This window comes from Wyeomyia smithii, chromosome 2 (genome assembly GCF_029784165.1).
Source record: "Wyeomyia smithii strain HCP4-BCI-WySm-NY-G18 chromosome 2, ASM2978416v1, whole genome shotgun sequence".
Taxonomy (NCBI): Eukaryota; Metazoa; Arthropoda; class Insecta; order Diptera; family Culicidae; genus Wyeomyia; species Wyeomyia smithii.
This window is the reverse complement of record NC_073695.1, coordinates 36,291,068-36,307,492: the sequence shown is the minus strand read 5'-3', so window position 1 is coordinate 36,307,492 and position 16,425 is coordinate 36,291,068. Positions and strand designations below refer to the sequence as shown.

At 39.1% G+C, this 16,425-nt stretch overlaps 1 protein-coding gene across 6 annotated transcripts in view; it reads left to right on the top strand.

Annotated features, from left to right (window-relative positions):
• The window catches only part of LOC129720805 (putative ferric-chelate reductase 1 homolog), a 68,499-nt gene extending 52,868 nt beyond the window's left edge, over window positions 1–15,631 (top strand). For 5 of the 6 annotated variants that reach the window (XM_055672559.1, XM_055672563.1, XM_055672560.1 and 2 more), the window contains 7 exons: window positions 12,222–12,834; window positions 12,897–13,050; window positions 13,110–13,415; window positions 13,479–13,705; window positions 13,773–14,129; window positions 14,686–14,820; window positions 14,882–15,631. In XM_055672559.1, the coding sequence (XP_055528534.1) occupies window positions 12,222–12,834; window positions 12,897–13,050; window positions 13,110–13,415; window positions 13,479–13,705; window positions 13,773–14,129; window positions 14,686–14,820; window positions 14,882–15,019 (1,930 nt within the window). In that variant the 3' untranslated portion in view covers window positions 15,020–15,631. The remainder of the gene's footprint in view (window positions 1–12,221; window positions 12,835–12,896; window positions 13,051–13,109; window positions 13,416–13,478; window positions 13,706–13,772; window positions 14,130–14,685; window positions 14,821–14,881) is intronic. The other variant, XM_055672562.1, reaches the window with a different exon arrangement.
• The last annotated feature ends 794 nt before the right edge of the window (window positions 15,632–16,425 follow it).

Below are 16,425 nucleotides of genomic sequence, written 5' to 3'. Positions count from 1 at the left end.
CGATTCGGAAATGACAGTTCACATATAAACGACGAGGCAATTCTAAGGGGGTTCTCTTTCGGCTAAAACAGCTAACGATTCAGAGGTGCGCGTAAAAAGTTTTTTACCGTTCTTAAGGTTTACGCTATGTGTGAAATACGGAGAGTTTTCGCAGTGATTAATTAGAAAATTGTACTATTAGGTGATTAAAATGTTTTAAAATTGTTATTGTCAAGTTGTTAAAATACTGAAGATGTCAAAAATGTGAATTTGTAAAAAAGACCTAACTGATGTAAAACTTACTATTATAGTGCTTAACGGTTTGAAAAGGTCAGAAGACAAGATCGACAGAAAAACTATACGTATATCTATTAAAACAAGGGAAAAAGGTAAAGCAAGTTATTTAGCTATTACCCCGTGGTTCTGTGGTTAGCGATGTCGGTCGGCTAGCTCTCCCACACGGTTGTGACATCGGGTTCGATTTCCGATCAGGTCGAGGATCTTTTCGAGCTGAAAATTTTCTCGACTCAGCACTGGGGCACGGTGTATCGTTGTACTTATCCTACACATGCAAAATGTGCCAAAAAACAATATCGATAACGAATTCTCTCAACTATTCTAGTTGATCGAGACCGCATAAGCCCCCCAGGCTTGCGTGCGATATTGTTGTTGTTGATTAGAAATTAAGGCGATTAAGAGTGACTTAGGGATCACTAGTTCTTACAACAAGATGGCTAATTTCCGTCGAATAGGTCCTCGAGGGGCCTTTTATTCTTGGTTCTAGCTCTACGCTTGAGGCGGTGCCATCCGTTGTCAGAGGACAAAGGTCTGAACCCGCCATTTTGTGGAACGCCAATCCATCGCATATATTCCTTCGAAGGTGCTGGCTGGACGCGATTGGCCCGGCACAACGATCGAGCACTGCCATTGAACGGAAAATCGTCAACCGCCACGATGTTCGGGACGCCGACTCGTGTTTAGTTATACGGATCCGGAGGAACAGGAACAGTAAACCAAGTAACTTAGGTTAAGAAACAACATGTCGGGACAGGGGAAATAAATTAGTAATGTAAGCTATCTATCTATTGTTTTAAAGCGCGATTTCCCTTGGTTTCACACCTGGTTTTTTATTTTGTTTCGACGTTTTCAAATTTAGTCGTCGCTTAGGTGTTTTACAAAAGTCTCTCAGTTTGTCGAAGTCGTGTGGCAGAATATTGGCCTGGTGGTTCACCCCTGTAAGTTGGTTTGTTTCCCGATGTGTTTTGTGTCGAATGAACTATAAAGTGGTGAATGAAGGCAAGCTGTGGGCTCGTTTCCAAACGTTGCATGATTCTTCCCTCACCCAACACCCACTGAGCAAGCATAGAGGTTATCAGTGCCAAATCAGCTATTAAAATTCAATTCCGCAAAAAAAAATAATCACATAATAATTCAGTTAAAGCTTGAACAAACTAAATCAAAAATAACTAAACATTAACTGAACTATGAATTTGTCTGTGCGCTAGAGATTGCCAGAGATAAGGTACCGTCATCCGGGGTGAGATTGTGCCAAAAAATGATGCTTTTTTGTTCCCAAGCTTGTAACGCACACATTTAAGCAAAGAATTCGATCCAAAATACACCAATGCATTCTAGAATGTTTTGTTAACAACTACAACAAATATGGTTAAATTACAATAGACTATAATTTTGCTAAAAATACATGAACTTTGGCTCAATCTCACCCCTTCTACGGGGTGAGATTGTGCCAAAAACAAAAAGTTGAATTTAATACCTGTTAAATGAACAGTAGTGTGTCTACGAATAATCCACATGACTAACATGATAAAACAGTAAGTATAGGGACGACCATAAATAACGTGGACTATTAAGGGGCTTTAGGGGGTTGATCAGAAACTATGTTTCATATGAATTATAAAAAAATGTTTGGCTGGATCAAATTGATACATAGAGTAATGAGTTATGAGAACGTGGCTTATAGACAGTCTCTATACACAAGTCTCCAGGTAGCCTAAAAAGGGAAAACGTTAGGGCATGAAGTTTGAGAAGACCTTTCGTTTCAATTATTATGTGTCATTGACAACTGTTTATTCCATTGGAGATCTCAAAACCTCTGGAAACGTACCCACAACCCTCCTTCTTCGCTTTAAAAGTCATCTGTTTATATAGAATTGGGGTACAACATTTTGTTACATTCCATAAGAAATATCAATCATTGAAAATTTCCATCTAACAATTGAGAACAGTAAGCTTCTCAAGCTTTTAGTCATTATTTCAAAGAATACCATAGCTAGACAACATACCTTATGCTGTGGGGACAAAAAACATACCCTATGTAAACAATGCAAGTGTTTTGGTGTATACTGATAAAATTTTGTCGTAAATGTGAATTCCGCACACTGTGCCGTTCAATATAGCTTGGCACAATCTCACCCCAAAAGGGCTCGAAAAGTGTACAGTTTGGAGAATCATTATTTTCTGAGCCGGCACAGGTTCAATGCATAATATTTCCTCAACACATTGGAGACGACATCCTAACGTACCAACTAAGCAGTAAGTTGATGTGATTTCTTGATCGAGTTGGTTTTCCTGGGACATTTTTGGATAACGTTATTTGCGCATGTTTTTCACCCTGTACTTTAAAACATTCTTGAAGCGAAACAGTTCACTGATATTATCTATATTCCATTTTAAGTTGTGAATAAATATGTCATGTTTCATAATGTATTGAATTTGGGGTATTATGTTTTGGAAATCGCAAGTAATTTAACATACAAACATTTCCCGTTTTGGCTCAATCTCACCCCCGTGGCTTAATCTCACCCCGGCAGACGGTACGTAATTTAAAAGCCAGCTCGCTAGAACCGCTATCATCATTCTAAGGAAAGTTGTATTCAGGTTCTCCGATCGGGCTGTAACTTTCAAGGGTTTGTTTACTTTATTAATAGTTTAATAGAATAATAAAAATGATGAGAGGTTGATTAGAATGATTAGAGCTTCTTTACTCTTCCAAAATTTAAGCAAAATATTTTATAGAGCGACTTATAGAGTTTTGCAATCGGACTAAAATTTTCAGGGTTTGTTTATCTATACAACGATGAAATAGTCTTTACAATCTTAAGCTCATTATTTTGGAGGATCTTTTCACCCAACATATGCATTTGCAATGCAGAAACCCTGAAATTCTGCAATTAACAATAATAGAACAATGTTTATTATATAGATTAGGGGTTCTCAGATCGTGCTTCACGAAATACTTGGTGTTTTAGTTTAGAAAACTGAAAAATGCCTCTTGGTTTGCTCCATTTGAACTGGACAAACTGGAGCGATTTGAGCGCTCTCAGCTGATTGGAGTTTTGACGTGGGACTACGCTTTAGTAAGTTGGCATGCTGTTAAAGTGTAACGATGTAACGACATCTTGCTAGGTAATTTGAATATTCTCAAAACGACTGTTGAGACTGTGCCAAAAATCAATCTATCATTTCATGACAGGCTCAGACAGGTAATGACTTTGCGAAATCAACAACATTGGTTTATTCAACACATAAATGCATCATGGTCAGATTGCTTACGGCTTCCTAACTGAAATAATATTCTGTTGCACCGCAACCCACAGTATTTGTTGACCCATGTTCGCCCTTCTTCTAATTATCTTATTGCCAGTTGAAAATGATCGGCTCCAATCTCCAATCCAAAAAATGAAATTTCCCGTAAGCCAACGTAGAAACGACGAACGAGCAATTACTCTGCTGCACTTTGACACAGTTTTGCATACACTAAAGGCACCAACATTTTCTGAAGAGTTAAAAAGCTGTAAACTTTTTAGAGCAACTACTTTGAGCTTTAAAGTAACATTCTATTTCGCTAGTTACTTTGTTTGTGTCCCAGCTAAATCCAATAGCATAGAATCTGCTCTTGATAAACCTAGCCTAGCCATAACGAAGACGACCCAAAGTATGCTGATTCAAAAAATTGCCTATTCGTAGGTGTTTCCGAATCACAAAATTATTACAAATAATTACAAAAAAGTGAAATTCATCAAATACTCATATATTGCCGAATTTGAAGAGACAGAAATTTCGTTTCTTCTATGAAGTCTATAAAAAACGCATCTACTTTGAAATCCACGTGAACATCTTCAATAATGACGATTTTTTTCAATCATACCTGCTAAATATTAAAGAAAAAGGATTAGGTCAGATTTATTTTTATCTCCGAATCTAGATACAAATCGGGAAAAAAATGAAAAGATTAGCTAAAATCAACGAATTTTCTAGAAATGGATTCAGAAAACTCAACCTGACCAAATGATTCGAAATTAAGAAATTATTGAAAACATACCACGTGAAAACAACTTTTTAAGGAAATTCGCCTAAGATCCGTTTATTAAAAATGGGTAAGAAGTTGCTAATAGCATAGCATAGCATAGCATAGCATATTTGATCGCCCGTGTGTTGCCCGCGATTGACCAGAATCAGCTGAAATTGCACAAAGAACCGTCAAAATGGTGCCTAGGAGTAGCAAGCCATTTTCAGTGAAGGGTAAGAAGTTGCTAATAGTAGACAAACTCTTAGAATTTTGATATTTGGCTTTAGAACAAAATTGCTTCGAAAAAACATCAAAACTTTCCGATTTCTCAAAAATTCAAAATGGCGCCTTTGTTTTTCTTAAAGTGAAATGGGTCCAAACTCGGGAAAATTTCTTTTTGCATCAAACTACTTAAAAAAATCATACATAGCAGCCAAGGCAACAAAAAATTGTTGCACTGTGTTATTTGTCGCTTCGCGGTATTTGGTCTCGTTTGAAAGTTATGGTGGGATTACCTCTCTTATAATCGTCTTTATTGTCGTCAAAATGTTTGTTTGGTTCTGATCAACCTTCAACCTTTTTTGACTGTCGACACCCACTCAGTCTCCTTCTTTTCGGCTCTATCATGATCGTCTCATCATTTTTGTGCCACCTCCTTATCGCCAACCTTACTAAGCAAGTGGTTGTATTTTTTTCGTGGTATCAACATTCCTTTTCTTTTGTATAACAAGATGGCAATTGTTGTTGAAATTTAAAACATTCACATATGGGCTCTCATATTTTATTGTTTGTCTTACTTCTTGCTGCAGTAGAATGGTCAAAACAACTTCAATATAGTGCGAAATTAGCACAACTTTTATTTTTTTTTTATTGCTGGAAGAATTACTCGAAACAAAAAGTTTCGGAGCTTGTTGCAAGAAACTTGGATTTTTCCCTATCTCGAAGCCTTGATGATAAAGCAACTATTTTGAACAATGTTTCATAAAACTGTACCAATCAGTTAGTCAAACAAAAGAATGTTGTTGTTAAGAACTCGAACAGTTGGTACAATCTTAATCTTTTGCGCCTCAGGTGAAAAAGAGACAAATTGTACAAGAAGTTTTGTAAAACAGTAAATGATAACGATTGGTACAACTATACAGTTGCTAGGAATATTGGATTGTGAATATCCGAAAAAAGCACGAAGCGCATATCTAAGGGGAAATTTGATCAACATAAAAACAACAGCAAAGAGTTATGGAGAATACTGAAGTCATTACTGAAACCTTGCAATTTTAAACCATTGCAAGTAAATTCAATGATTATTTAATCGAAAGTGTTTCATTGATCAATCAATCAATTGAACTGGTTAATGAACCGGATGAAATAAAACGGCCGTATAATGTTAATTGTAATTTTGAAAGCTTTCACCAACCTACACTAGAACTTAAAACATATGTTTTACTCTTCATAAAACGGCTGGAATTGATAAATTTAATGCTAGAATTATTCAAGATTGTTTTTATGTTATTTGGTACGATCTACTTGGCCTTATAAACGAATCATTACAAACGGGGCACGTGTCACAAATTTGAAAGGAGTCTTCCGATACAAAAAGTTGCTAGGACGATTAAAGCCGAAGAGTTTCGTCCTATCAATATGATGCACACTTTGGAGAAAATTTTAGCTGTAAAAGGCCAACTGTAAAAACATTTGAACACTAGCGGTTTGCTGATACCAGAGCAATCAGGATATCGGGAAGGCCATTCTTGTGAAACTGCTTTGAAATTGGTGTTAGCAAAATGAAAAAAAAAAAAAACATTGAGCGTAAAGATACTATTGTTACGGTGTTTTCGAATCTTAAACGCGCTTGTGAAACGATTTCTAGGCCCTTATTAGTACGAGTACAAATACGCATACAAATGTTTTGAAAACTACTTTTGTGGCAGAACTTAAAGGACTATTTTCAATGATTTTACCTCTGATCCCATAAGAAATACTCTTAGTGTACCTCAGGGAAGTGTATTAGGGTCTATTTTGTTTATTATGTACATTAATGATATGAGAAGAGTTTTACGTTTTTGTGACATAAATCTTTTTGCTGATGACACAGTATTGTTCATTGCAGCTAGAAATCTCGAAGATGTCATATTGCATTTAAACAAAAATTTGCGATCGCTGAGCAGATGGTTGAAATTCAAACAGCTAAAATTGAACACCAACAAAACTAAATTCATGATTAATTTAACGAAATCGTGTAAATGAAAATGTCTCAGTTGAAATTTATGGTAAGACAATCGATCGTGTTATTGATGACAAACTAAAGTTCAATGTTCACATTGATAATGTCATCAAGAAAATTGCCAAGAAAAATGGAATCATCTGCCGTTTGAAAAGGAGTTGAATACTTTCAGCATGATTCATCTCTATAAATCAATCATCTCTCCTCATTGAGACTGTTGCACTTCCAATTTATTTTTGACAAATGAAACACAAATATCGAGATTGCTGCGTTTGCAAAATAAAATAAAGCGATGGACTTTGAGATGCAATAGATACACTTCCTCGTCCTTGATGCTGGACGCTTTGCAATGGCTATCGGTGAAGCAACGAATTGTTTTTCTGACAATGATGTTCATTTTTTGAGTAGCTAATGGATTGCTGTCTCGATGTTTGTGTGATCGAATTGTTAGAGAAAGTGACATCCATAGATATAACACAAGAAATGCGGGAGAAATCAGAACACCACATTTTAAAACTAGTGCTTCACAAAATTTATTGTTTTTTAAAGGAATAAATGTATACAATTCGATGCCTAGACACATCAGACTTATGGCGACGCTATCAGAATTCAAGAAACTATGCATTTCACACGTCAAAGCTGAATTTTAAGCAGTTATTTAGTTTTTTAATTGAGCAAAACTGTAGTTGACGAAGTTCTTGTAACGGATGATCTCTGTGGACTCTGCTTATAAAGTTTCTTTAAGGAATATGGTGGCACTGAAAAACTATTATGTTCGTCACGAGGGTGATGATGGATTTTGTAATTATTGATGTAGTATAATCGGAACGATTTTAGTTCTGCTGGTTGTTATTGGACATTGGTTTCCTAGCCAGTCTAGGATATATTTGAGTTGGAAATATTCTCGACTTCCCTAGGTGGGGGCTCTCTTATAAATCACATCAAAGTTGACAGTTGGACTTGTGCTTTGCTTGCTACTCACGGCAGGAATGGCCTCGTCGGGATTGTATCGACTTTGTGGATGATTACACTGTATGTTGGCTTAACTCAGATGCAGTTTATGTCTTGTGGCTGACAGTTGACAAATGAATTGATACCGACAACACTTTGTCGATGAATTACTTGATTTTTGACGAATATTTTCTCTATTTAAATCGCTGCAAAGCATATCAATTTCATATCTATTGTGCAGAAATTGATATCTGTGATGAAAACCAGTTCGTTTTGTTTGTTTATCCGGTTTAATTGTTTTATAATAATTATCTTGTAGATAAATCGTCTTTCTCAAACCTTTATAGGGGTAAGAGGTGGGACCATCATCAATCTCGACGTGCACTTTATAATGATATCCGATTTACAAATGTTTCGAGCTAATAACTTTCTTTTGGGTACATTCTTTCTTCGTTTCGTAAAGTAAGCTGCCTCGATGACTGTCTTTTGATTGAATGCCTTTTTCCAAATTATTTCCTTCACTTCATAAAATAACTTGATTTTTGCAAATAACTTTCGAATGTCGGCAGTACCCTCTCAGAATTCAATGGAACTTGGTGGGTGTGTAGGCCTTTCTCCCTCGTAGGAGACTGAACCACTGCGACCATTATTTGATCTATTGTGGTATGCTTTAACTTTCTTTAAGTGCGTACGAGCAGGTTCATCACTATTTGGCGAGTTGATGAATACATCATGCATCTCTTCCGATTGCATCTTTTGTTTTTACCAATCAACTGTTTACAGTTCGTTGTTCTCCAGTTATTTTCGTACACCAAGGAACCTTAAAATTCCGAAGAAATCTTTGGTTGGTCAACATCGTGGTAGATTCGTTGGGTTGCGTATATTTGGGTACAAATTTGGTAGAATGGTTGTTCTGGAGCCTTTGTGTTTTTGGCGCAATGTGATGGTGCTTTATCTGGCAAAAACACATACCTTCTATCGGCAATGTGTTTTTCAAGAAATGGAATCAATTTTTTTTCAAACATTCATTCTAGTACACATCCTTATTGATAGCCAAACTACCAAATCGTTCAGTTTCAAATTGTACCGTAAGAAATATAAACACCAATCTTAAATGACCTTCGCCTTTGAGCATTCTTTCATCACATGCTGGTTAGTATCTACTGACCCACATTCTTTTCGTGTTCCTTGATCGTAACGAATCGGCGATTTTATCGTTGACTAAACAAAACAAGGTGGAGCGATTCTCCATTGATATGAAGTTTCTGTCAATATGTTCCCATATTATTGGTCAATGTGAAATAACCTTTTGTTTTGTTTTTGGTATACAGATGGAAGAAGTTTAGCAACTTAAACAGCTTTCGAAACTATCCGTCTTTTATCTAACGTCATGATACCCAGCAATTTACAATGAGCTTCATATGAAGGCAAATCTAACGGGTCGTAGGTTCCTGAGAGCGTACCAGACAAACTTCCGATGAATGCTTTTAATTCTCCTGATTGTGTGATACAGTAACCAAATGACAGCAGAGTACTCAAAGCAAGACCTTACCAACGTGAAATATAGTGATCGAAGGCATAGCGGATCATCGAACTTTCTGGTCGATTTTAAATAAGAATTCGAGCTGTCGATTTTCTTTATCAATCACAAACTGCTGTCTGAGGGATAGTTCAGAGTCAAAAAACACGCCAAGATCTTTCATGACTTCCACACGCTCCAACGTATACCAGCGATCGTGATTTTGAGGCGATGTGCTTCGCGGTTCGATTTATGATGAAACGAGATGGTTATGCATTGCTCAACACTAAGGGTACATACCTATGTAGCATCGTCAAAAATAAAACAAACACGATTGGCCCGTGAGTGCTTCTTTGGAGCACGCCGGAACCTTTAGTAAATTCCTGGGAAAAAGATGGGCAAATTTTGACTTGTATTGTTTCCTGTTTTAGGTATGATTCCAGCTAGCCACTTTGTTGTGCTCGATACGATCAAAAGCGACATTTAGATCAGTATAAACTACATCAACTTGGCTACCTCAGGATATTCCTTCAAAACACATAGTTGTGAACTCCATGAGATTTGTGTCAACTGATCTGCCAGGCATAAATCCATGTTGCTGTGTTGAAATGTATCATAATGTTGAACATAATGGAATCGCTAACTATTGGCTCGAGCACTCAAGCACATATATAGCCAATGTCGGTAGAAATGTACATTAAATTTCTTAAGTTTTGGACCACAAACTTCACAAAAACGGTCCTTCTAAGAGTCTCCTTAAATATCGCTGTAGTGTTCGATGAATAACACGAGTTCTACGTCAATAATCGCTCGTGTCTCTCTCTACTAACTCTCTACCCATAAAACCAAAGCTATAGAAACTACTTAAAATATAATTCCTTATGATAAAATAGTTTCATAGTAACATGAACTAATTATGAACTAGTTTAAATGAGATGAAAAGTTATTCTCGATAGTAAATTTATTTGACCCATAGTGCAGCGTCAACTAAAGTACTGAAACGAATAGTTTGCAGGATTATAGCCTGTAGAACCAGGATTATTGAGACCTTTTTACCTTGCAACTTGTAGAGGTTAAAGTTATGCGTCGGTCGCTATGTTTCTAACACGTGATATATTAAAAATTGGTGTAAGTTGGTTATTTTTGAAACAAAGACAACTCATCAAAATCGACACAATTTAGAATCCCAAGCTCATAGAGAGTGGATGGGATTAATGAATGAAAACTATCACCTGTGAAATTCCAACACAAATGTATACAAATTTCCAATGCAATGTATATTAATGATTATTGTAATGAAACAAAGATTCCGAACCGACTTGGTTTATCATTAGATTTCCTGATTAGTTTACTCAGCTTAGGCTCAAATGGCTGGGGCGTATTTCGCGCGTCACTGGAAACGATGTTTAATGTATGATTGTCTCAAACCATTTATGCTGCGTGGGCACTGTGGATGCGATGTCTGTTGTTATTTATTCTGTGCAGTAGTGCCCCGGTGAAGATAACTGCTTCCAGTCATCGAGAAATTATGTTAATAGCTTTCATCATCTGTAACGTCACCACTCTAATGGGAACAGGTGGCATTATGTTTGTTGTGTAGAACCGAAGATAAACTAGTCATGAAATAATTGACTACTGCAGCGTGTGTACTTTGTATGCTCCGCTGGCACAGTCTAGAGGGCTAGATTCTCGGGAAAAGCATTTTTTCCGCCAGGCAGGGCAGTCAATCAAACTATATCAATATAGGTATAGTGCACGTAAGTTACTGAATGAAACCTTTACAGCGGTGGAAATGCAACAACTGGCAGCTAAGGCAAGAGGTACAAAAGGGTCAGTTTTACACAGTAGGTTCGATGCGCTCATGAAACCATTATTCTGTACGAACGGCGAATCAGGTGCCTAGGCAGCCGCAGCCAGTGGTGTGGGAGAAAGGTTCATTGCTCCAATTTGAAACCGTCGGCTATAGGCCATGTGTAGCTGAGCTTCTGAATGCAGCTCCAAGTCCGGATTGTTATGTTGGCTACAAGCAAGATTTATTATTCCATATAATTTTACGTGCGCAATGTATGAATTTCTCGATAATGGGTCTATGCCTGAAGTTCATGTTCGCTGAAGTACAGACCAGGGCGTGTTTCTCGTTTCTCGTCTAGAGTCCCAGAGTCATGGGGGCTCGGAAAATTGAGCGCATTGTCAATAATTGCATTTCCGACCCCGATGCACTTTGGATAGTGCCCCGTAAGCTGCTTACTGCTTGTGAGCACATGTGAAGAGGTGAACTTTTTGTTCCGCACAAGCACTCACTATGAAATGGAACTAATTCCTGGTACTGAGCGTCTCGCGGTTGGCACGAGATCGGGGAGATTCAAGCGAAACATTATCCATGGATGACATGGAATTGTTCAAAATGTTTCGAGTTATGCTGTACGCAGAACCGGCTACTATCACTTGCCATTTGACCTGACGACTATACTGAACACGTAAAGTCCATTTAAGCTCTCTAATTACACGCCAAATCAGTTCGAACTACCAATTATTGTGAGTAATTAAGCTAGTGAATTATTTGCGATCATAAAGTCAGCGTTTTTGTGAACAATTTGTACGAGTTGATGGAATTCATTAAGCTACGAGGAAGAGTATCACATAACCACCATGTGATATTTTTACTCGCACAACCTTGTTACCATTAACCGAAACGATACCAATCACTAAATTATTTCCCAATCCTTGACCCAATTTTTTCCCCCGAAAGCCATTAGAAGCATTCTTGGCGGTAGTCGACTGCTCGTGGGAATGAGTGTGCCGATTTATGTCCGTTAGCACGTGATACCGAAACTCGCTGGGACGAGACGGTCGCCGGAAGTGAGTGGGTTTGTGAAGGGGGTCGCTGTCGCTGCTGGTGTCGATTGGTGGCGGCGGCGGTGGTCAGTGCTAATCGCATAGGAGGAAAAACAATTTAGTTTAGTTGCTATACACTCCATTGGTTTTCTGCTTTGGAGCTCACTTTTTTCCCCTTTTATTTCCTTCTTGTGTCTGAAATTAGTGATTCTATGCGGTTCTGCTAGGCCGGTGCCGTGAGTGTGCCGATTCAGTGCATTGGTTTATGCTGCTAATTCGAGAAAGATTGTATTTTGGTGGGGCGTAGCGTAGAATGTCAATTTGTTTTTTTTTTCGACCAGTGTCTTTTCGGACAAACACGAATTAACCGTCAACAGCAGTGCATAACGTGTCAATCATTCTTTCAGGTTCAACATGTGGTCCCTGCTGAGCCTAGTGCTGGTGCTCAGCGTGCTGATCAGTCCGTCCATCACACTGCCCAATGGTGCCCCGGAGAGTGTTTGCAGTACGATGCTTCCGTTCCACGGCGGAGGAATCCCGCCGCTTACGACGACCTCTCCGTTTCGGATAACGCCAGTGACATCGGTTGTCGGTAGTGGTCAGGTGCTGCAGGTGGAAATCGAATCATTTCCTGCCAACGTCGTGTTCAAAGGCTTTATGTTGCAAGCCCGCAACCGTTTTCCACCGTATCAGGTTGTTGGCCACTTTGAGCTCGTCGATGAGAGTGCTATTAAGTTGATTAACTGCGGTGGCGAAAGCAACACGGCCACTCACACCAACACACAGCCCAAGAAGGAGCTGACTTTGGAATGGATTGCTCCCACTGACTTTAAGGGTGAAATTGTGTTCAATGGAACGATTGCTCAGGATTACGATAAGTTTTGGGTTGGTCTGCAGTCAACACCGGTGAAGATAGTCGAGAGCGGCCAAAGTCCCACATCAGTGGTTGGAATTTCCACCACGAGGAGACCACCGATGACCACCACCGTGCCATCGTACGTTGCTCCTACCAGTGCCAGGGTAAGTAGTTTGAGTGAGTTGTTGGATCACGTTTTCAATATTTCATTCATTCGCAAACTTAGGCCGCAACATTCGATCCAATTTACGAGGGTTGCGGAGAAACCAAGGGTTGCTTCGGATTTCCTGAGGGATGTGTTGAGACCCGTAACTGCCGAGCGGTTGTTGCTACTATCGTGCAGGGCGAACGATATATTTTCGAAATGAAATCGGGATACAGTAAGACACAGCTGAAGAAGGTTATTTCGTTTAAAAATTAAACATTTTGTTTATTGTAGATCGCCCCGCATACATCGCCGTTGGACTGTCCAATGATGCTAAGATGGGTAACGATTCGGTGCTAGAATGTGTTCCGGAGCAGGGAACCATTAAGGCTTACGCTTCGTGGACGTCCGCCGGTCCGTACGGTGTTAGTCGAAGTGGAATCCCGCAGAACTTCTTCCAATTACGCCAACACTCTTACGAAGATGGCGTTATCTACTGTCAGGTGGAGCGAGATGCTTTAAGTATTGTGGCTAAAGAAAAGTTTGATCTCGTCAATGAAAAGTATCACCTGTTGCTGGCAACTGGAAGCTCTGCTGATTGTAAGTTTTTGTTTAATCAACGTCAAATAAGATTAATTGATCTGTAAAACTATTCATTTGTAGCGGTTCATGTGTCATACCATGACATCGGTCGTCACGTTTCTGGCTCTCCACTAGCGTTGGCTGAAGTAGGACCAGTGAAAGGGTCCTCGAAGTTACTGCTTCGATTACATGGTGCTTTCATGTTGGTTGCATGGATCGGAACTGCATCGCTCGGTATTCTGCTGGCACGCTATTTCCGTCAGACCTGGGTGGGCAACCAATTGTGCGGAAAGGATCAATGGTTTGCTGTAAGTTATGGTTTATATCTAAATGTAGATCTGATATACACAATAGGTTTTTTTTTCTCTCTCTCAGTGGCACAGATTCCTAATGGTGATCACCTGGCTGCTCACGATCGCCGGTTTCGTTGTGATTTTCGTCGACATCGGCGGTTGGTCGCAGATCGATAATCCCCACCCGATTCTGGGCGTAGTGACTACAGTTTTGTGCTTCCTGCAACCGATCGGCGCCTTCTTCCGACCACATCCCGGAACCAAGCGGAGACCGCTGTTCAACTGGCTGCACTGGCTGGGTGGAAATATTGCACATATCGTTGCCATTGTTGCCATATTTTTCGCCGTGAAACTGCCGAAAGCCGATCTGCCGGAGTGGCTGGACTTTATTCTGGTTGCCTTCGTGGCATTCCACGTGTTCATGCATTTGATCTTCTCCGTAAGTAGCTGGGATGGGAGTGGTGGCGGGTACCGGTAGAAGTAACATAAAAATTGTAATTCAAGTTAGTGTATATATTGTTATAAAGTTTCTTGTCCTATCGAGTAAACTAGAAATGCCGTCGACCTCGCTATCTGCTATAGCTAATACTGTTAAATGGTTTTAAATGATGATTGAAAGATTTGTGTATATTTTGACAACGGCTTCATGGTCCAGGTTCAAAATTAGGTCAAGGTTATGGCAACCCAAATGCAAATGAACACCAAAATTGATGATAACTTCTACGTAGATTTTTTGTGATTAAGTGTAGTGTTGATTTCAAGATTTTTTCTCTAGCCCAAAACCTTTGGTGTGATTTTCTTATCTATTTGAACTCAATTTGGATCTTTGGTCTCGTCGTTTTGTAAATATTCGACGCACCAGGCAGCGGACACGAAACTGTACCCGTACAGTTCAGTCTCAGCACGTAACATCTAGGACACCTGTTTCCTTTCCATACTAACCGGGTTCTGAATATGCTAGCCTAGAACAGACTACTTCCAATCGACCTAATTAGATTCTCTCCTGGATTCAGATCGGTGGCTGCGTCAGTGAACGACGCAATGGTCAGCGCGTGACGTCCTTCCCGATGGCTGATATGACTCCATCCCGAAACTCGATGAGCTCGGGCGATCGCAAACAGGATGCTGCCGTAAGTGTGCTCTTTCGGATCCCGGAATGATCGAAAGTTAATATTTTCAATTTTATTTCAGTTCTCTGGATTCCGCAAGGTGATGCTGTTCTTCTACATTCTCATCATAGTGGCATTCGTGATCGCCCTGGTGGTCATCGCTGTGCTCGCTCCCATTGAGGACACCGTCGAAAGCATAAAGAAGCAGATCATGAACTAGGAAGCAATGGTTCTTCGACTATTCGACTCCATTTTGTTACGTGCTACGCAAAAATAATATCTTTAACATTAGTATTTAACGGGCAAGCAAGAAAGCTTGTCACCCGAAGCTCTATTTGTACATTCTCACCAATTCTTATTCGGCATTTTTCTGTAGATATGTTTGTATAGATGAGTGAAATAGTATTTTGAACAAACGCTACTAGGAATGATAGCGATAGTACCGCAATTCAGTGGTTGTATAGAATGTATGTTATGTTGAGAGTGTTTGCCGAGTGAAAGACAATCGATCGACCTTGAACATGCAGATGTATGTTTTGCTTTTTGAGACTTTTCTCACCAGGAAATTATTTATTTACGATTAGGCTGACACACTGATGTTGGCTACGTTTACAGCTGTTGTTTTCTTATGTTCAGTTTCAGTTTATTCACTTTGAATATTTTTGTGCGTCAGGTCAGTTGAGTTGTGACAGAATTCTGTATTGAATGTATTGAAGCAAATAGTAATAGAAAAGCCGTATTTACGTAAATACCATTTCATCGGTTAGGAGTAATGAGTACTTTAATGAAACAGTAAAATAAACGTTGCCATCCACCTCAAAAATAATGTTTTTTTTTTAAATCTGTACTAGAAAAACATGAAATGGCTTACGGAAAACCTTAGCGACTGCTATAAACGATTATTCAGGAGCGCTGAAAGTGTAATTTTATTTTCAAAACATGTTTTACTGGGACGTATAAATAAACACACAAGAGTAAATTCTGTTTCCCTACTTGCAAGCAAACGACGACCGTGTATAGCTAGATTCTTGTGTGATGCTGCTAGGAAGATGTTCTTATCACAGCCGGTCGGGCTTGCTGTGGTGTCCTAAAACTTTGGTTGGATATGCACAGCCGTGCGCAAGGGGGGAATGGAAACAAATAACGAAAAAAAAAAACGCTGAAAACTAGCTTAGTTTTTAGAATTATTGTTATTTTAAGACAGCGCTTACAGTTAAAAATTAAATAAACACAGTGTTAGTGCTGCCAACAATTTACACAATTGATCAAGTCACTAGTTAAAATCAAAAATTAAAATTTATTGAATAGTAGGAGGGTGGTATTCAAGACACGACCGCATGACGTTGACTACCGTATTCTTATATTCCATTGAACCAAATAGTAGGGGGAATTGCAACGCTTCTTTTACAAAACTTCTGTAACAAAATTTCGAGGCACCAAAAGGTACCAGTTGCCGATTATTCTCGTTTACTGGTTAGCCCGTCCAGAATTCCAGCCATTTTAGTATTTTGCAGTAGCCATTTATTACCAACAACCACCAGCATAACGGGTGGAACCGGCACGAGATGACCGGTACAATTTTGTCTTTCCTCCTTTCAGCTGCTAACACCTAGCGCTGTCGTGAAA